The 18044-nt window shown below is 51.3% G+C and overlaps 1 protein-coding gene across 1 annotated transcript; it reads left to right on the top strand.

Annotated features, from left to right (window-relative positions):
• The first annotated feature begins 6234 nt into the window (after positions 1–6234).
• LOC131268904 (uncharacterized) lies at positions 6235–18044 on the top strand. The gene is made up of 15 exons (XM_058271201.1): positions 6235–6811; positions 7983–8055; positions 8148–8188; positions 8283–8471; positions 8716–9859; positions 9960–10171; positions 10781–10988; positions 11103–11294; positions 11385–11447; positions 11669–11823; positions 11905–11991; positions 12064–12464; positions 17034–17142; positions 17329–17667; positions 17830–18044. The coding sequence occupies exons 1-15, from the start codon at positions 6235–6237 to the stop codon at positions 18042–18044; spliced, it is 4005 nt and encodes a 1334-aa protein (XP_058127184.1).

The following is an 18044-nucleotide window of genomic DNA, read 5'->3' as shown; positions in this document are numbered from 1 at the left end:
TTCCACCCGATCACCCGAGCCCCTGTTCGTGGGGGGGGGGGGGGGGGGGCATCTGGCTCTGGTCTAGTGATTAAAGCAGGCAAGAGAGCGGAAAGGAAACAAATCACGACACAGCATATTAATGGCGGCAAAAACATCGGGTGCCGCTGTTCACTTGCACAGATTTGCATCGACGACAGGGAAACAGGGTATCCAATAGTTTCCACCAGTTCGCAGTCACTGGCGCCTGGCGACATGAAAACACGGGACGCTTTCTTTTCGAATACTTTTCCCGGCTTTTTGTTTTTGATTTTAAATTCATTTCAGTCTCATTGCCATTTTTCTTTTCGTTTTGCTCCCACACTCCCAGCGCTCCCCGGCAGCGTTTTTAATTACAGTAAAGGCACACAGCACGCGGATACGCGGCTTTTGTTTCGCCGGCGAATAAAAGAAAGGAGCCGCGAAAAATTAAGTACCCCTTCCACGCGAGCGTTCCGATGAGCGCGGGAAGAAATAATCAATGATTGCGCCGATGGGAGGCAAAGAAAGTGTGTGTGTGTGTGTGTGTGTGTATGGGGGTTGGAGGGGGGTAGCAGAAAGGAAAGGAGTTTTTGGCGAAGTTGTAGAAACCGACGGAACGGGTGCCGCCGGGTGTATGTTTGATTTATTTTTCATTTTGTGATTTGAGAAATAATGAAAATTGCTCCGTTTTTCGCGGCCCAACACCCACCTCCCCCCCTCCGGAGGACGTATACCATTTCTTCACACACACACACACACACATAAAACCCCCCAGTGCTCCGTGGACTCCCCATTTTGCGTCCGGAGGGAAAACTCACTTCGCACTAAATTAACTTGGCCTAGAAAGTGTGGAAAAGAAAGGGGTTGAGAGTGAGACGGAAACGAAAAATGGGTAGCACGAGCAAGCGAGGTGGAAAAAAGGCACCACCAGCCTTAGGGGGAACACTGGCGAGGGAATATATATATAAAAAAAAAAAACAAAAAACGCAAACGCGTTATGCACTGGTGAAGGGGCGAGTTTAAAAAATAATCTTTCAAACAAGCTTCAAAACTGGCTAGACGGTGAAGGGGTTAACCAAGGGTTGTGGGCAGAGACAACAAGGGCAGGAGCGTGGGGAAGGAGAGAAAGTGTTCTGCCGGCACACCAGGAGGTATGGGGCAGTGTTTTATTACTGGAGTAAGTAAACTTTTGGAGGGTAACTGTGACAAACCGAAAGTAAATGCTTTCGTTTCTGAACCGATTTCAACGCTAAAAGTAGATTATAAACGATTTAACTCGCAAAGGAAATCGAAGGATTTATTCGAATCCCATAACATGCTATCCTGTCCTATTATTTAAACATCTACCTGAAATTTCACAGTTGTCAGTGACAATGTATCAATAACAAGAGGAAATAATAATGTTCCTTCAGACCGTTCAAGGTTTTGATGAAGTTAAAATCAGTTTGAATCTTGCCCATTCAATGCTCCAAATTGTTTACAAACAAATGATTTCACTCACATCTAAGTGGTAAAACCAATGCAGGGCCTGAAGCTCGACATTTTACGGACGCCAAACCAAGCAAACCTTCTGGGGTACTGATAAGGTCTAATAAGATCTTGCATCTCAAAGCAATAGGTTTAATTTGGACATGATGTTATGTTTACTTGTCACTTTGTAGTTGTAAAGCAGCTGGAGAGAGTGGTTAGGTTAGGTTGTCAAATAACTCAAATTAAAAGGACTGAAAAGTGACGAACTACGATGGAATACCCAAGTCTCCCGGACGAGGTATCAAGAGCAGAGTTGCAATCTTTGGTGTAGAGCGCAGGACATGCATATTCTTAAACGAGCACTTGGCAAAGGAGGACTTCGGAATCTATGTAAACAGGTTTTATTCCGTTGTTATGGTAGGAGGTTCATGCAACTCTTGAGATATGAGGCAAAAAGCAACCCAACGAACCAATATTATCGTTTGCTCAAGCCTATCCCTAGCGTGAGATACTCACACGAAAAATGTTACAAAACGAAAGAGAAAACTTTAGTAGCGCATGGTGTCCCACCAAACCCACCGAAAAACAGCACATGTAACGAAGTAGGCACCACTTTCGCCATTGATTAGGACCTCTTCAGTTCCCGAACCATAAGTCAAGCACACTTCTGGAAGTACTGCAGCCGACCGAGGAATATGAACGTACCCCTATCGCCGCAATCGCACCGCAATTCCGTCGCCCAGCTCTTCCGGCGTTGGCCAAAAAACAAAACCCACTCGAACGGCGCCTTCCTCCGCCATCGAAATGCCGTCGCACACTGACCGAGCGTGGTTTTTTGCCGCGTGGCACAACCCGGGCTCCGGTTTCGGCGGCGATTCGGATGAGGCGGATCCCTCCGTGGCACGGTGTTCGACGTGCATTCCAGCACACGCAAGGTGGCAGATTCGAGCACCTTCCCCTACGTAAAGAAGAGGCGTAAATACGCCTGCGCATCGCGCGTGCCGGAGGACTTCATCGGGAGAACACGAGTACAAGGCTGCAGTAGCCTGCGGTGCTGAGGGCTACAAAACCGCCCCCTGCTGATACCGAAGCACTTGGAGCCAAGTATGGAGGTGCCCCTGGTAAGGTTTCAGCGGTGCATCAATGATCCATCGATTCCTGCCTGGAGTGGAGTTTCACCCTACTTTGTCGATGACCTGTTGTTGGCCTGTGCTGGGACTGGGAGTTTCTGGCAAGGTCCTCGTGTAATTCTGGACCAAACTTGTGCCAAGGTAGGGTCATCAGAGGCCCTAACCACCCACAAACCTACCACCCGCGGTACAGGATGCACACGACAGGTTAGAAGCCATCAGCTCACAGGGACGAACTCCATCCCTTCCCCAGCCCACGGAGCCCGGACCTGCTCCATCGTCCTGCAGCTGCTGCTGGGTGCACCGAGCCCTTGGCCCGATAAGACCTGATAGACCAATCGCCCAGCTCGGCCCGGCCGATGCAGCCAGTCAGGACCTCCCCAAAATACTTGCAACCGGGGGCCCAGCCCCTAGTATCCGCCCTTTCGCGGGGCGCGCGAACTCGGAGGGGAAGATCCGGCTCCGACGCCAGAGCGGGACGACAGGCTGTATCCTGGCTCGCATCTCGCCCGTGTCGATAGTACGGGCCCCCGGGACGGGAAGGGACGTGCGCAGCCGTGGGTGTTCGTGGATCGCTCGGCAACCCATCGACATCGTCCTCGTCATCCTTGTCGCAATCGTCGACATTGCTCTCCCAGCAGGCGCTCCAAGCACCAAGTTCGAAGTTGCAGTTGTTTTGTAGAGTCCAGTGCAAGTAGAGACTAGAGCGCTTGTCTCATTCGTTGCGTTACATCGCTCAGCCGTGGATGTGTGCACGCTACCCAGAGTTTCGCTTACCTTGGGGATCAGTGGATCTGCAGGCAGGTTATCCCAACCAACCTCACCGTGCTTCATCAGCTCCTCGAGAGATATTGCAAACCATTGCCCAAGGTTACGGATTACACACGTTTGTGAAAGTTCTGGAGTGGTTCCACTCTTGCTAACCTCTAGGTGAGTTTCCGGATGGTGAACCGTACACCGAGCACATACGTGGAACAAGTGTGCATAGTCCTTGCCGTTCCGTTCGCCGGGAAGTCCTAGAGCCACGCCGTGCAACAGTGCGTCTAGGGTGATACTAGTGCACCAATAAAGCTAGCGACCTGGCCACACCTATCAACCTAACCTAACCCAGTCCCAGTAGCCAGTACTCATCATCAAACAAACACGCAAGGTTGCCGCAAGAAAAAGGGCATGGACCTCAACTCAAACGCCACGCCGTCCACACCCCATGGTGATTCTGTGTACTAGTCTCGCGTGTGCCTCTGTTTTTGTGTATGTGTGTGCATGCGCGGATGTGTGTGTACGTGTGTCAGGTATGTGTGCGTATGTGTGTTTCCAAATCTATGCGTAGTGAATTGCGAAAGGCATGAAAATATCGTTTCCCCAAAGCGATATTGTCCAAAGTCTCCACTTGATGTTGATTAACGCCGAGTTCCGGATGTTTTCCTTCCTTTGAAAGCGCGTGACGCAAGACACCTGCCTCTCCTAGGCAGCAACTATCGACGTGAGGGGTGGGGAAACACTTGATAAGCCACGGGACCGAACTTTCCCGGCAAGTTTAATTTGCGAAATCTGCGACGCGCTGAAGCCTGCTCCGAACACGCGTTGACGTTGGATCACGTGAGTGACATGTTTTAGGGAGTCAGAAAAATTGGATCCAACTATAGGACTTGTTTTGGGACTAGGACCGGTCGGAGCCGCTTACGCACCAGGGTTGCATACGCACAACCGTAACACCTCGGCAGGTTATCTATTTCCCCAGCTGTCAGGCACGTCGGGAAGGTGCAATTTAACTTTTTAAGCCATGCTTAGGCTTGGCATAGTACTGCATTTGGATGTCTATTAGCGAGAAAGCATGGTATAATTGGAAAGCATACACATTTTTTGAAAATGTGCCCAAATGCGAAAAGATTATCGATTTAACAGCCAACATCCCTTCGCTTCTGTTCACGAAATCCGTGCCATGTATTCCTCAAACAGTTGTGCACTCTAGTCAATTTCTTATAATTAAAAGCCTGCCTCTCCTACCGCGTTCCATTCGAATGTGTATGTCAAGACGGAAACGATGGAACTATTTCCCAACATTTCATTACCCTGCACACGTTCCGCCCAAAGACGTCAAACGCACACGCGGGTTCCGCGTGTTCTAGCCGTTCGACCAACGGCAATCAGCGCAATCGGAAGTTGGTAATCGCCCAGCTCATACGCACGTGTATGCACAGGTGAGGTAGGTTTGTTGCGCAAGGACTGTTTGATTCTCCTCAGCTTCGCCCACCGGCGCCAACTCGAACGCCAACCCGCAAAGAAGTTGGGCGGCACGTGAACTACAGTATACGCTGGAAGGTTTCGCTGAGGCGAAAAGGGTTTACAATGCGGCAAATTCAACCCTGCACCCGTACCCATCACCCCAAACTGCACGCGTACGCCACGCGTACGTCAGTTGACTTGCGTGTTCCTGCAGTCTGCAGTCCGCCACGAGTGTCTACCGTTATAATTCAGAAAACCTGCCTATAAAGTTGGTCTAGCCTTTGGCGAGCGATGGCCATTAAAGGGTTCCCATTCGTCCGAGTGGATGTTGCCAACCCTCCCCGGAGGGAGAGGTTTACTTCCGGCGGTGTACGCTTGATTACGCAACGGAAAAACACCGTCTCATCGGAACCAACTTACAATGGAGGAGCCGCTTTTCTTTCGTCAAGCACAGGTTTTTCGGTTTCCAGGTCCATTTCGTCCACTTCGCCGAAAAGGGTTAGGAAAACCAGGCAAAACTACCGAGATTTTCTTCGACTTCAAAGCTGATGTGTCGATGATAAAGTGACTGCTAGAAACACCCCTGCTTACTACGAGGGTCGGATCACAACGCACACATGCTCGATTTGTGCTCTTCTCGTAATAATGCGTATAATTAATGCGTAAGGAGAATACCAGCCCGGACGTCCAAAATTTCATAACGAATCCCTATATCTCGCATTCAAAATAGGGACGTCTGCGAACCAAGGAAGGAGCGATTTTATAAAAGGGTAACGGCAGGAATTCTCCTAGGGGATGGGGCGGTGTTGAAAAGGATCGAGAGGGATGCAGTAATGGAGGATACCGGAGGACATCGCTAGAAGATGCCGTGGGCGACACGCGACGTAAAAGTTGAAAAATCCTGAACATGCATAGGGTTGCCGAGGTAGCGGCGATTCGGGTCAGATTTTGACATCCTATTCGCCAACCCTTGACCGAATGACCATCAGCTCCGGACATTGTACGTTCGGTTGTAACAACGTTAATCCACCCTCTTGAACGGCGGAATAAGTACGAATACGCAAAGGAAGCGTACAAACACCTGCTCCTTTTGGAATAGCCGTAGGGTTTTGATTTCGATTCGTAGTACATCTACCTGAAGATACTGTTTTTCTTTTTTTGTAGAACATCCCTCACCTATTTGCATCCCATCCAAAACGTTTGTGTGCCTGTGTTAAGAGCTAGGGGCTTCTTGTACCATTGCAGGTGCTCCAGGTTTAAGGCGAGCTGGTCAGGGTCCGGTGTAGTGTCCGAGGATCCCGGTACGGTGTACACAAGCACCCGGTACGGAAGGATGTAGGCCACCCATTCCACACGCATCGCACCGGGAAAAACCGGTTCCGGCACCGGTTCACGGCAGCCTACTGCTATGCGCCAGCGATCGTCGGTGTCCATCCGCGACTACTCCGGCTTCCGCTCGCGCGTCCATGACTCTATGGAGTCAGTGCTGCCACGCAATCAACTAACTAGCGCGTCCACGTCCAGCATCAGAAAGCCCAGCAGCACTCAGCAGCAGCACCCGCAGCAGCAGGAGCAGCAGCAACACGTATCACCACACACCCGGCCATCGACCGGTGTTATGAGAGATCCTTCCCGCCGCGACTGTGTATCCTCACAAAGCCGCACAGGAGCGCAGCAGTCGGTCAGCAGCAGCATCGTTAGCAGTAGCAGCAGCCACGGCAGCATCACCAACGGCACTGCTGGCAACAGACATTCTATTCCAAGTGCAGCGAAGAGTGGTGAGCGCCTGAGAAGCCGGATCAGCCCGGGACACGAGAACATCGTCAGCTCGACATCGAACCCGGGAACACCGGTGCGGTCCGTCATCGGCAGTGACATCGCACCAAGCACCAGCAGCCAGCGGGTCGCCTCGACCGACCGGTCGCACGGTTCGGATAGACTGTCCACCTACCATCGCTACAGCTCCTATACCGCCAATCTAAAAGGTAGGCCCAGTCTCTTTTTGAGCCTTTTGCAAAACCCAAATTAGAACCCCGAGAATAGCATTTGTCGCGTCATTATTGTAGCTGTTTTCGTGCAATCCTCTAATTCCCCCGACTCCCGTGCGGGAACAACAACCCGCTCACCGAGCATCAAATGGACTAATCCCCAAAAATCCTCCCGGGGATTTAGCAGCCGCTCCTGCACAAAAACCGAAGGGGACATAGCCACACATTCCACCAGTAACGGTAGCTACATTCCTGTTCAGTACGCCACATTCCCCCGTCTCCCGCTCCGGAGAAGGATTTTTTTCTCACACATTTCAAGCCAACCCCTTGACGGGCTCGTCCCACACCCGGCCTGCCCAAACTTCTTTAATAAGCTCTGACAACTTCGACAATCAGATTCCCAGAAAAACCCCACCGGGGAATCTTCCTCAACCCCAAGGTCGGGTCCGACGACGCCGTCGACCAGAGGAAAGGGAGGAAGAATGTGCATATTCCCCTTTCTTTTTCCTTTAAACTACGTGCCTAGCATTTTTGGAGAGGATTTCGCAGCGACCGTTCGAAAAGCTGGCGGCTACTTCCCTTTTGCGGTGTTCGTTCTGGTGCGGGGTCTAGTCCGTGTTCGGTGTACGTACGCTTACGCCCATATGTGCAAACCAAAGTGTGTGTAAACGAGTGTCTGTGTGTGTGTGTGAGTGTGTGTGGCCACAACAAGGGATCAAGGAGGGTGATTTTTGTTAAAAGAATGCTTACCACTTCGGATGATGTCCTTTCGTCGGTTATTTCGGAAACCGGAGCGCAAATGGCGATGATGGGATGCTAATCTACACGGCATGAGACGGATTCCGGGTAGTTCAGGCACGAAGGTAACTCCATCCATCTTCTCCACCCTCGCTGCGTCACTTGGCTGCTGCTGCCGCCCCTCATGAAGCCGTTGTATGCAGGGATGTGGGTACGGTGCGAAAAGTTCCTCGTGAACAGTTCCGGACCAAATCTTGACCGACCCGGATCGGGTCTCGGGCGCAGAATAAACTTCCAACCTACCAGATGAGACAATATTTACTTTTAGGTGTTTTTTTTTTTGAAAAAAGATTCTACAACCTTTAACCAAATCGTCGACCACGATATCTTAGCACACAACTTCTTCCTCTTCTCCGACCATTTTCCACAGAATCAAGCAAGTGTCCGACACCGGGGTGCGTTGGTCTAGGGCACGTTACCGGACTCTACTCACATCACAGAAGGTGGGTCCTCTCCACCTCTACGCACCACTGTCCAAGCCTGGTTATGCTAATCGTTTGACTCCTCTCTCTCTCTCTCTCCTCCCCGTCTCCAGCTTATCTGGATGCCCTCGGCGCGATAAGGTATCCTCAGAGTGTGAGTATTCGCCCGAGAGCAACACCTTCCGGCCTTGGGCTGCTAATGAAAAACTCTTCCTTTTGCTTTACTTACCTGAACGGTCCCGATATAGTACTAGCCCTCCACGAAACGATCCTTAAGTGCCCGACACCGGGATGCAACGGACGTGGCCACGTCAGCGCTGGTAGGAACTCGCACCGAAGTCTCTCCGGTTGCCCGAAGGCGGCCGCCAGCAAAGCAGCAGCCCGTGAGCTAAAGTACCAGAATGGTCTATTGTTTCGTCAGAAGCTGCATTCAGCAGGTCAGTATTTTGGGTTCTACAATTACAATGCCTACACATTCCTCGCCGCAGGCGTCTGCTCACCAAATGGTGTGTAGTCTCAGCTGCAGTCTGGCTGCAAATTGAATGATGTAATGCTCAATGTTGAGAAACTGATAGCGATTGGCACACTTATGGCAGATTGGGTAACTCATAGCCGTTAGCGTTTCATCGCTACTGCTTGGGGATTTCAAGCTAACTTCGACTCTCCGACTGTTTCCTCCAGTGATAAACTATCAACAGTTAAGTGAATACCGTTCGGCGCTCTCGTCGGTTTCGGCGGAGGACGGTTCGCGAAGTGTCAGCGCTACAGCCCGCTCGCATCCACTCCCACCAACTACCCCCGACGACCGACTGGTGAAGGATCTAAGCAACAAACGCAGGGAGTTAGACGAAGCACCGGACGAGGAAGACGACAGCCGGACTCCAGAGCCGGTGCCGCCAGTGATCAAAACCGAACAGCAGGAGGAACCGACCACCGGTAGAGCCGGTACTGATCCATCGCTTTCTTCCCCCGCCTCACCACCCGCCGCGTCTCCGGGTAGCCAGGTGATACGGGAGCCGGGTTCCAGGATGCTGGAAAGCACATACGGGCGCGACCAGGACCTGGTCCGCTTCGGCCAGATGGGTGACGTGCGGCAACATCAGTATACGAGCGTGCACTACGACACGAGTCAAACCATGCCGGGTGGCACGTACGATCTCGGCTCTTACGGAGCTCGCGGCTACGATTCCGGCGCCTTCGAGCGCTACGACTCGAGCAGCTACGGCATGCAGAAGGGTTCGGCCATGTACGGCACCGTGTATCCGCCGGTGCAGCCCACCCTCGACGACTACAACGTGGGTCCCGGTCCGCAGGCTACCGGCGTTGCGTCCGGTCCGCTTCAGAGCTCCACCATGCAGCATACGGGCGCGATGCTCCCGCCATCCGGAGCTCCCTTGCTGAAGATGGAGATGCCGGACGAGGGCAACACGGCAGTGGCGGCCGGTCCCATATATCCCCGGCCGGTATACCACTATGACCCGGCGTGCGGCACAACCGGTGGTTCGGCCGTCCCCCCGCCTGGCTTCTCCGCGATCAACCTCAGCGTCAAGGTAACGTCCAGCGGTGGCTCATTGCGCAGCCTCGGATCTCCCGGCCCGAATGGGGCTCCGGAGCGTCCACCGGTGATCGATCTGTCCTCGGCGAACGGAGTATCCTCCACGAACGGACCGTTGACCGGCTCGGAGATGACATCCAATGGCGACGCCGGTTCACAAAAGAGCCCCAAGCCTGGCACCAGCCCGAACCACATTACGGCCAACAGCCCGCATATGCCGAGCCCGCAGGGCCATACGCTCGATCTAAGCGTCAGCCGTTTGCCGAACAGGTAAAGCTACATCCTTCTTCTACATCTCTCACCAAATATACTATACTATAACCATAACTCGTCTTTCTCGCTCTCTCTTTCTTTATCTCTATTCCGGCAGCTCGACCAGCCCGCAGTACCATCAGGATCCGAGCTCGGGCCCACCGGCGGCCCCGAACGGTCGTTCACCACCGACCGAACCGGTAGACTTCAGTGGGCCACCAAGACAGCTCGGCTTTGGATTTATGGGCCCACCGGCGCCCGGTTATAGCCGCGAGTCCACGCCGGACAGTGCCGCCTCGCACTACCTCGATGGGTATCGAGATCACAGCGGTAAGTCCACACACACACACAAACACAGCCATCGTATGCGACATCGCTATAATTGTTTGCCTTTGATGTCGGTGTGGGATATGAAACTCGGCAACAATCGCCAAGCGGTCGAGTGCGCATCAAACAGTAGTCCACAATAATACTTTGAAAGCACTCATCGGAATACCTAGCGGTGGTGTGCATCAGCGAAATTACGCCTAATGACAAATGAACAACGAGAAACTGCTTCTAAGGATTCTTTTCACTAGAGCTGGGGAAACCTCCCTCCTGTAATCTTTCACAGGATCCACGACCGATTCGGGCTACTGTCACCCGAGTGGATGACACGACTACAGAAGTGCTCTGATAAAGGAATAGGCTCTAGTAATTACAGACGTGTAGCCTTTGGAAAGCTTAGTATATTTGTTTTTTGTTTATAGACAAGTCGTGGCCCAATAAGATTAGTTCTGTCACCCAATATCTGGGGTGACACATAACACCTAAAGTTAGTGTTACGCTATGTTGGTTTGGTTTTTAAAGTTTTTAAAGCCTCTATATAAAAGAGAAATGTGTACACTGGTCGGAATAAAAGGCTAACACAAACGTCTGCAATCCTTATCCCTCCGATAGGCTACAGTCCGCATCCCGGCTACGGCATGGTGGAGTACGCGAACGGTTACCCGGGCTATGGGTCCAACTACCAGGCCTGTCCGCCGTACGGAGCATCGCTCGGTCCGTATTCATCTGTGCCGGGCGCAGGCTACGCATCCAGCGGCTCCTGCTATGGAATGCCGCCACCGACGCACATCCCCTCGCACGACAAGCTGCTGAAGGATGGGTAGGTAACGCACGGCTGGTGCACGGGGAGCCATTATCCAAGCAAGTCGCTAACTCGCGAACGCGTGCCCACGCGCACACACACACACACACACGGTTTCTGGTTTCGTTCCAGCCTGACCGGGCTTTCCCGCACCGACAGGCAGTACCACACGAACACGCAGGAACTGAAGTGCCCGACACCCGGCTGCGACGGCTCGGGACACGCGACCGGCAACTACTCGTCCCATCGCAGCCTGTCCGGATGTCCGCGGGCCACCAAGCCGAAGAGCAAGCCGCGCGACGGCCAGGAATCGGAACCGCTGCGGTAAGGAGGCATCCAACGCCGACGTCAGCTGTCAGAACTGGACGTTTCGCTACCTATTTGTTTTCGTTTTTTTCTTTTGCAACGCTGCAGCTGCCCCATCCCGGGATGTGATGGATCCGGTCACTCGACTGGCAAATTTCTGTCCCATCGTAGGTAAGAAATAAGCCGTACCTCTCAACGCACACTTGTGTTACCTTTATGCGCCCGAAAGTATGCAGCGGTAGCGTAACGTTCGCAGAGCGTCTGGGCGATAGGTTGTTATCCGTTGGGAAATAGTAGTTTGCTTACCATATTCTGAGTATTTCGATTGTTGCACCGAGCTTACGATGCGGTTCTTGTGTCTCCCAACGCCATCTTGTGTGTTCGCCCTACAGCGCTTCCGGGTGCCCGATCGCAAACCGGAACAGGATGCGCGTGATGGACACGGGAGGACAGGAGCTGCACGGGCAGCATCCGTCGGGCAAGCTTGGCGGTCTCAAGTACGATGCCGGCCCGGCTGGACCGGGTCCGGCCTCCAACGGTGGTGACGGTGAGCAGTGGCCAAACGGCACCCCCTTGACGCACCATGCTAACGAAACGATGTACTATCACCCTTCATCGCCGGGCGCAGGGGCCTCGAACCCGTCGAGCCAGAGCATCAAGAAGTCCAAGTACGCGGACGAGCATCTCGCCAATGGTTACAGCAAACCGTACACCGGTAGGTACCTAGCTGGTGGCAGCTGAAGACCGACGACTCGCAGCGTCTACTCACACTCGTACTCGCATTCAGGCATGCCGGACATGGTGATGACACACTCGCCGGAGCACCAGGACAACCGGAACGTCAACGGTAACGGTGGTAGCTCTCCGGTTGAGGCCGCCCTCCAGATTGGGGGGCTCGGTGCGCCGTTGCAGGAGCAACCACGGAGCCAGGAGCCGGGCCCCGGACCGGACGGTGGCCGAGGTAGCGGCGCAAACGAGGTAGGAGGCGTCGGCGTTGGCATCGGCGAGGTGGTTGGTGGCGGGTCCGGTGGCGGTGGTGGTACGTCCGGTGGCGGCGGCGAGGACCTGCTGTCGCTCGAGGCAGAGATCTCCGAGCTGCAGCGGGAAAACGCCCGCGTCGAGTCGCAGATGCTGCGGCTCAAGACCGACATCACCGCGATGGAGACGCAGCTCAGCCACGCCGAACGGGTACGTAAGCGAAGGTTGGTTGAGACGGGCTTAATTCGTTAAACACGGCTGCCAATGTGAACTTGCATCGTTTGTGTTTGTACTGGTTTCTTTCCATTCTTTTGTTTACACTTCTCACCACCTGGACCGGTGGAGTCGAACCTTTTCTCTAGCTCGTCCTTCGTACTTAATGCACAGTGGGCAGTTTGAAAGAAACGTTGGCATACAATTTTGCTGATAGTTTATATATAGAGTAGTACATAGCGGCAACACATGTAGATCCCCACTCACTACATTTCTACCAAAGTTCATGCACATAAAAATGCAAATGAAATGCCTGATCTATTTTAAATAAGAGAAAGTGCACGTCCTCTTCTCATTTAAGTGATTACTAATTTTGCCATCATTGCGTCATTTTCACAAAACTATGATTTTAAAAAATACTATCACACGTATACCTAATTATACTGCGTGAGCACACTTGTTGTTCCTTGCTTTTAAACAGAATCTTCATAGGAAAACAAACATTTATCTTAGCTATCAAGGATTAACACGTTCCGTACCGCGTTACCCATACATGGGTAACGCCATTGTTCGTATTAAATGTAGATTTTTTAATGCTCCATTACTTTCTTTTTCCGTGTAAGACATGGTACTGCTACAGCTGAATTATTGGTTGCTTTTGTTACCTCGTCATTAATTCCCTTCTTCGTTTGTAAAAAAGATGCAAAATTCGTATTATTATTTTTGGTGCAGAACGTGTTAAGCATAGTTTCGAAAAAAATGACGCACATGTGTGTAATTAGCTGTGCAGTTTTGTTGGTATGATTAGTGTTAACCGCTCGATTATTTGACCGATATAGTAAGGACGGGGCCAAAGTGCGCAGTTTCGGTGAAGTGTCATTGTGAACTGTTTGCAGTTTCAGCAACACGTATATGCTTCAAACACAGTTGAAAAAATTACACAAATTTTCACTAATGTGTATAAATAAGCATATTTTGGCGGTCCAATTGCTCCTAAAGTTGGTATTGGCTACATTGTCTAACTTTGTCAGAAATTTAAATCAAGCGTATTTTTGTGCTATCAAATGCGCACTTTGGCCCTACCTTCCTATATTCATCGTTTAAACTAGATCAAAGTTGAATGTTGTACTTTCATCCCGCCAGCTGCCCAATGTGCAATGGCCCACGTTCCGCGGAAACCGTTACCGGACAGAGATACGAGTGACAATTTCGAACCGAACGAGGGCCAGCGTGGTTTTTGTTTTTCCTCCTTAGACATCCTAGCACCGAAAGTAGTCAACCCGTTTTCCTCCCCAACCCGAAACCCCTTCACCCGGTGCACCTTGCGGAATGTCGGGGCCTGTTGAGCTGTTTCCAACCACCCGCCCGGTGCACAACGCACTTCTTGCGCGGCCAAAGAGTAAAGGGGGAATGGGCGGGGCAGAGGAGAAGAGGGATAATAAAACAGCACACCCTACACCGACACAAACGGTCCCCGGACGAGCGTTAGCTCGTTTCGTAACGGCAAATCAAATTCAATAAAGTCATAAAGCAGCATAAATAACGGCACATTGATACGATCGGGTCCGTAAATTGTCTGCCAAGCGGAAGACACGCAACGACAAGCGGAGGGAAACAACAACACATCCACACATTTCCTCACCCCGGCCCCCGGCATCCTTGGAGAAAAACCTCAAGTCGCTCAAACGCCACCGCCACCAATTTCAATTGAAACCGTCTCGCCCCGAAGGACTTCCTTTTTTTTCTTGTTTTTCCACCACACGTATTCTTCATTCTTTTTCCTTCTTTTCTTGAAGAAGAAAAGTGTGGTGCGGATGGTTGGAAAAAAAAACCCACACAACCCCTCGCAAGCGTAACGTGCAGCTTGTACCATGGACCATGTGCCACCAATGATCGCACCGTGGGGAAAATGCACGGAAATGGGTGCTTCCGTTCCGTTCCAGGGGTAGCAAACTGGGCGAAGGGTAGGGCTGAAGATCCCAAGGCGCATAAAAAAACACAGACACCCGGTATAGTGTTGGGAAAGGAGCGTAAGAGCTGGCAACCTCGCTCCGCTCCTCAAGAGGAGCGAAACCATCGCTCCTCATTTGTGAGTGAACCATTTGCATCAGATTGTGTCTCGTTTGTTTGACGCTGTACGTTCACTGTAGGGTGTTTGTTTTTTATGTGTCGCTTCAAGTTAAATGATGAACTTTTATTCCCAGATATTACAGCTCGGCAAATTACACAGTGAAACTTATTTGGCGTTGCAGCTTGTTCAAAATAGCTCCAAATATCGCTAGTTTTCTCCTCCGTAGACAATTCGTTATAGCTTGAAGAAAATGTGACTTGCTATCCTGATGATCACTTGCTGTCTGTCCCCGAATATACGTCGGGTCGCATATGCAACAAGCGGTTTCAACCGATATCGGTTTTAACCGATAACAGTTGAAACGGGTAGCATTCCCGGTGGCAGAATCATCATGTTTTCTCGTTCTGTCTAATTGACAATTGTTACCAACAAAACGAGAAAGCATGATGATTTTGCACCGGGGGTGACATAAAAAACTCCGCGCATTTGCCGATTCTAACCGTGAAATGCGCGGGATCAATCAACTCATTACAGAGCGAAGGTGCGAAAAGGAGCAAAAAGGAGCGCAAAGGAGCGGAAAGGATCGAAAAAGAGCGAGAGGAGCGAATTGAGCGAAAATGTTGTGCAACATTTTTTGGAGCTAGCTAACTCGCTCCGCTCCTCTTGGTGAGCGAAATATTCCGCTCCGCTCCTCAAAAAGAGCCGATTTTTACAACACTAAGCCGGAACCTGAACCAGGGAGACCAGTGCTTCTTTGGAGTGGGCGAACGCTTGGTGCGTTGGGTGCATCATTGCACAGTGTTTCCAAACCCAAGTCCATCTTTGCGAAATGATTTTAGCGCGAGGAAACACTACACCACAGGTGTGGGATCGAATCTCGAGTCTGGCACCCTCCGGTATTACGAACGGCTGACCACCGATCTACAATATACCGTCTTTCGGTCACACAAACTCTCTTCGGTGAGAGGCCTTGTCCCACTAGGGGATGTCGTGCCATATAAAAAAAACACTTTACCTTAACTTTATTCGTAGCTATTTAGAGTCGTAAAGCTTCTTAAAATCTCAATTTGTCTGCAACTAAACCATCCACAGCAGAGTTGTGTAAATCAGATTCAGATTCATGAATCTGAATGAATCTCTGCGTTTTAGAGATTCAAAAATCTTTCTTCTAGAGATTCATGAATCCCAAAGACATACAAACTGATGCAAAGTGATCAGCCAAAAATGGTGAGAGGGACCCCCCACAGATCCTTGAAAGATTCATAAAGATTCAATAAGGTTTGAAGATTCGAATTCGCAAAGATTCATGAATCCATCTGAATTAATCTTAGGTGAAAGATTCATATGATAGAATCTCGTCAAAAGATGCATAAACCACAACACTAATCCAAAGCAATTTTGAACTCGTTTACCAACATCAGCGATTGGCGTGCGAAACACTGTACCTACGGGGTGAGCTGGTTTTCCCATCCTCTCGACGCAAACACAACAAAAGGCTTTCCCTGTCGTAGCAGGTTGGGGTTGTGTTTTCTTAGGTCCTTTCCCAGCCATCGGTGGATGGGTTTGTTGTGGCGCGTCTCGTGGCATTTGTAAAGGGGAAAAAAAGTGTAAGATACCCCGGCCTGCAGTGTAGGGTGGAAAAACGCATGAAATTATGATATTTCAACCGTCGGCGCACCATTCACCCCTTTTTCCCGGCACCGCACCGTCGGCTTTCTCCGTTTGCTATCTTGATCGTTTGACTTGCTGATTTTTTAGGGTTTATTTTTTTCCACATACACACACACACAGTAATATGAGTTGTTGTGGAAGCGAAGTGTCCACTGGAATGGCAAACCGGGTGGAGAGCGAGGTGGCGATAAATGACCATTGGGTTGTGTGAGCATGCAGGGCCCACTCCCTTTCGATGTTATCAGCGACCGGAAAGAAATTTGTTTTGCGACTTCCTTCCTCGTGGAGCCCCTTAGGTTTTTTTGACGTCTACGTTCGTGTTTTCTTTTCGCCGACCAAGGGGGGAAAACTATGGGCCCGTTCTGGTAGTGCAGACCAATAAAACGATTATGATAACTGGTTCTGGTCAGTGAAAGAGGCAAGCATGGGAACCAGAAGATCCATTTGGCTTTTCTTTTTGCTTCCCCCTTCATGTATCGCATTTTCCTCACGCTCTCCAAGGACGTCAGTCACCCGTGGAAATTGTCACGACCGTGTCACGTTTGGGATTACTTTCCATTAGGCGCGACTTTTGACGTGGGTTTTGCAAAATGGATTGTTTGCAGTTCCTTCCCTCCCTTCCGTACTCGTTTGCTTCCTTCTTCCAAGAGCTTGTGCCAGCTCAACCATTTCCACGTAACCAGATTTTCCCCGTACCACATTGCTCTTATGATTGTTGATTGTTTGAACAAATATGATTTTTACTTCACCCATGCCGAACGCACCATGATTCGGTCCAATGATTAACCGGCGGTCGTTTCTTGCTGACATTTCCGAACAAGCAGGAAAACGATACAACCGAAGACAGGAACGGCAACGTAACCGGCTACTACGAGCACCTGCGCAACAACGTCATCACGATGCTCGAGCACGTCAAAATGCCGTCCCCCGCCGGCTCGCCACAGCACAACAACATCAACAACAACAACAGCAGCAACAGCAGCAACAGCAACAACAACCACAGCAACAACAACAACAACAACAACAGCATCAACAGCAAGATCAACATCAGCAGCAACAACAACAACAACAACAACAACAACCAGATTAACAACAACAACAACAACCATCATGGCGAAGCTGATTCCCCGGCATCCGGTCGCGGATGCTGCGGACCGCTGGACAATAACAACAACAAGCGTGGATCCTCTGATAGCGACATCGATGGGCAACAGCTAGCGAAGCGATTCGCTGGCGTGGACTCGCAGCTGGGCCAAGGCAGGGACGATGTTGCTGGTGGAGGGCAAACCGACCACTTCGACAACTACCTATCGAAGCTGCAGTCGCTCTGCTCTTCTCAGCATTCGTCCGCTTCCCACACGTCGCCGACTTCATCTTCCTCATCCTCTTCCTCGTCCTCGTCTGGATCGTCTTACGTCCCTTCGTCGATGCTGTCACCGCAACAACAGCAACAGGCGCAGCACCAGCAACAACAACATAGCCAACAACAACAGCAGCAGCACCACCATCACCATCATCAACATCATCATCTTCACCACCATATCCCGCACCACATCCCAGGCTCACACGCTCACTCCGCCTCGGCGCCCCCTCCACCGCCGCCGCCTCCCCCTCCGCCAGCTCCAGTGCCAACGACGGCGGCTCCGATGGCACTACACCACTACCAGCACCAGCCGGCCCACCATCTGCACCTGTACGACGTGAATGGGCCGATCTACGCCAACCTCGGACCGTCGGCGGATCAACACCACACCCGTCCGCTCTACGACACGATGAAGCTGCCGAGTATCACCGGCGCCGACGGCTTTGGAGTGGCCCTCTCCACGCCGATCTAG

The sequence above is a fragment of the Anopheles coustani genome, chromosome X, assembly GCF_943734705.1.
Source record: "Anopheles coustani chromosome X, idAnoCousDA_361_x.2, whole genome shotgun sequence".
In the NCBI taxonomy this organism is placed as follows: domain Eukaryota; kingdom Metazoa; phylum Arthropoda; class Insecta; order Diptera; family Culicidae; genus Anopheles; species Anopheles coustani.
This window is presented reverse-complemented; position numbering and strand designations above follow the sequence as displayed.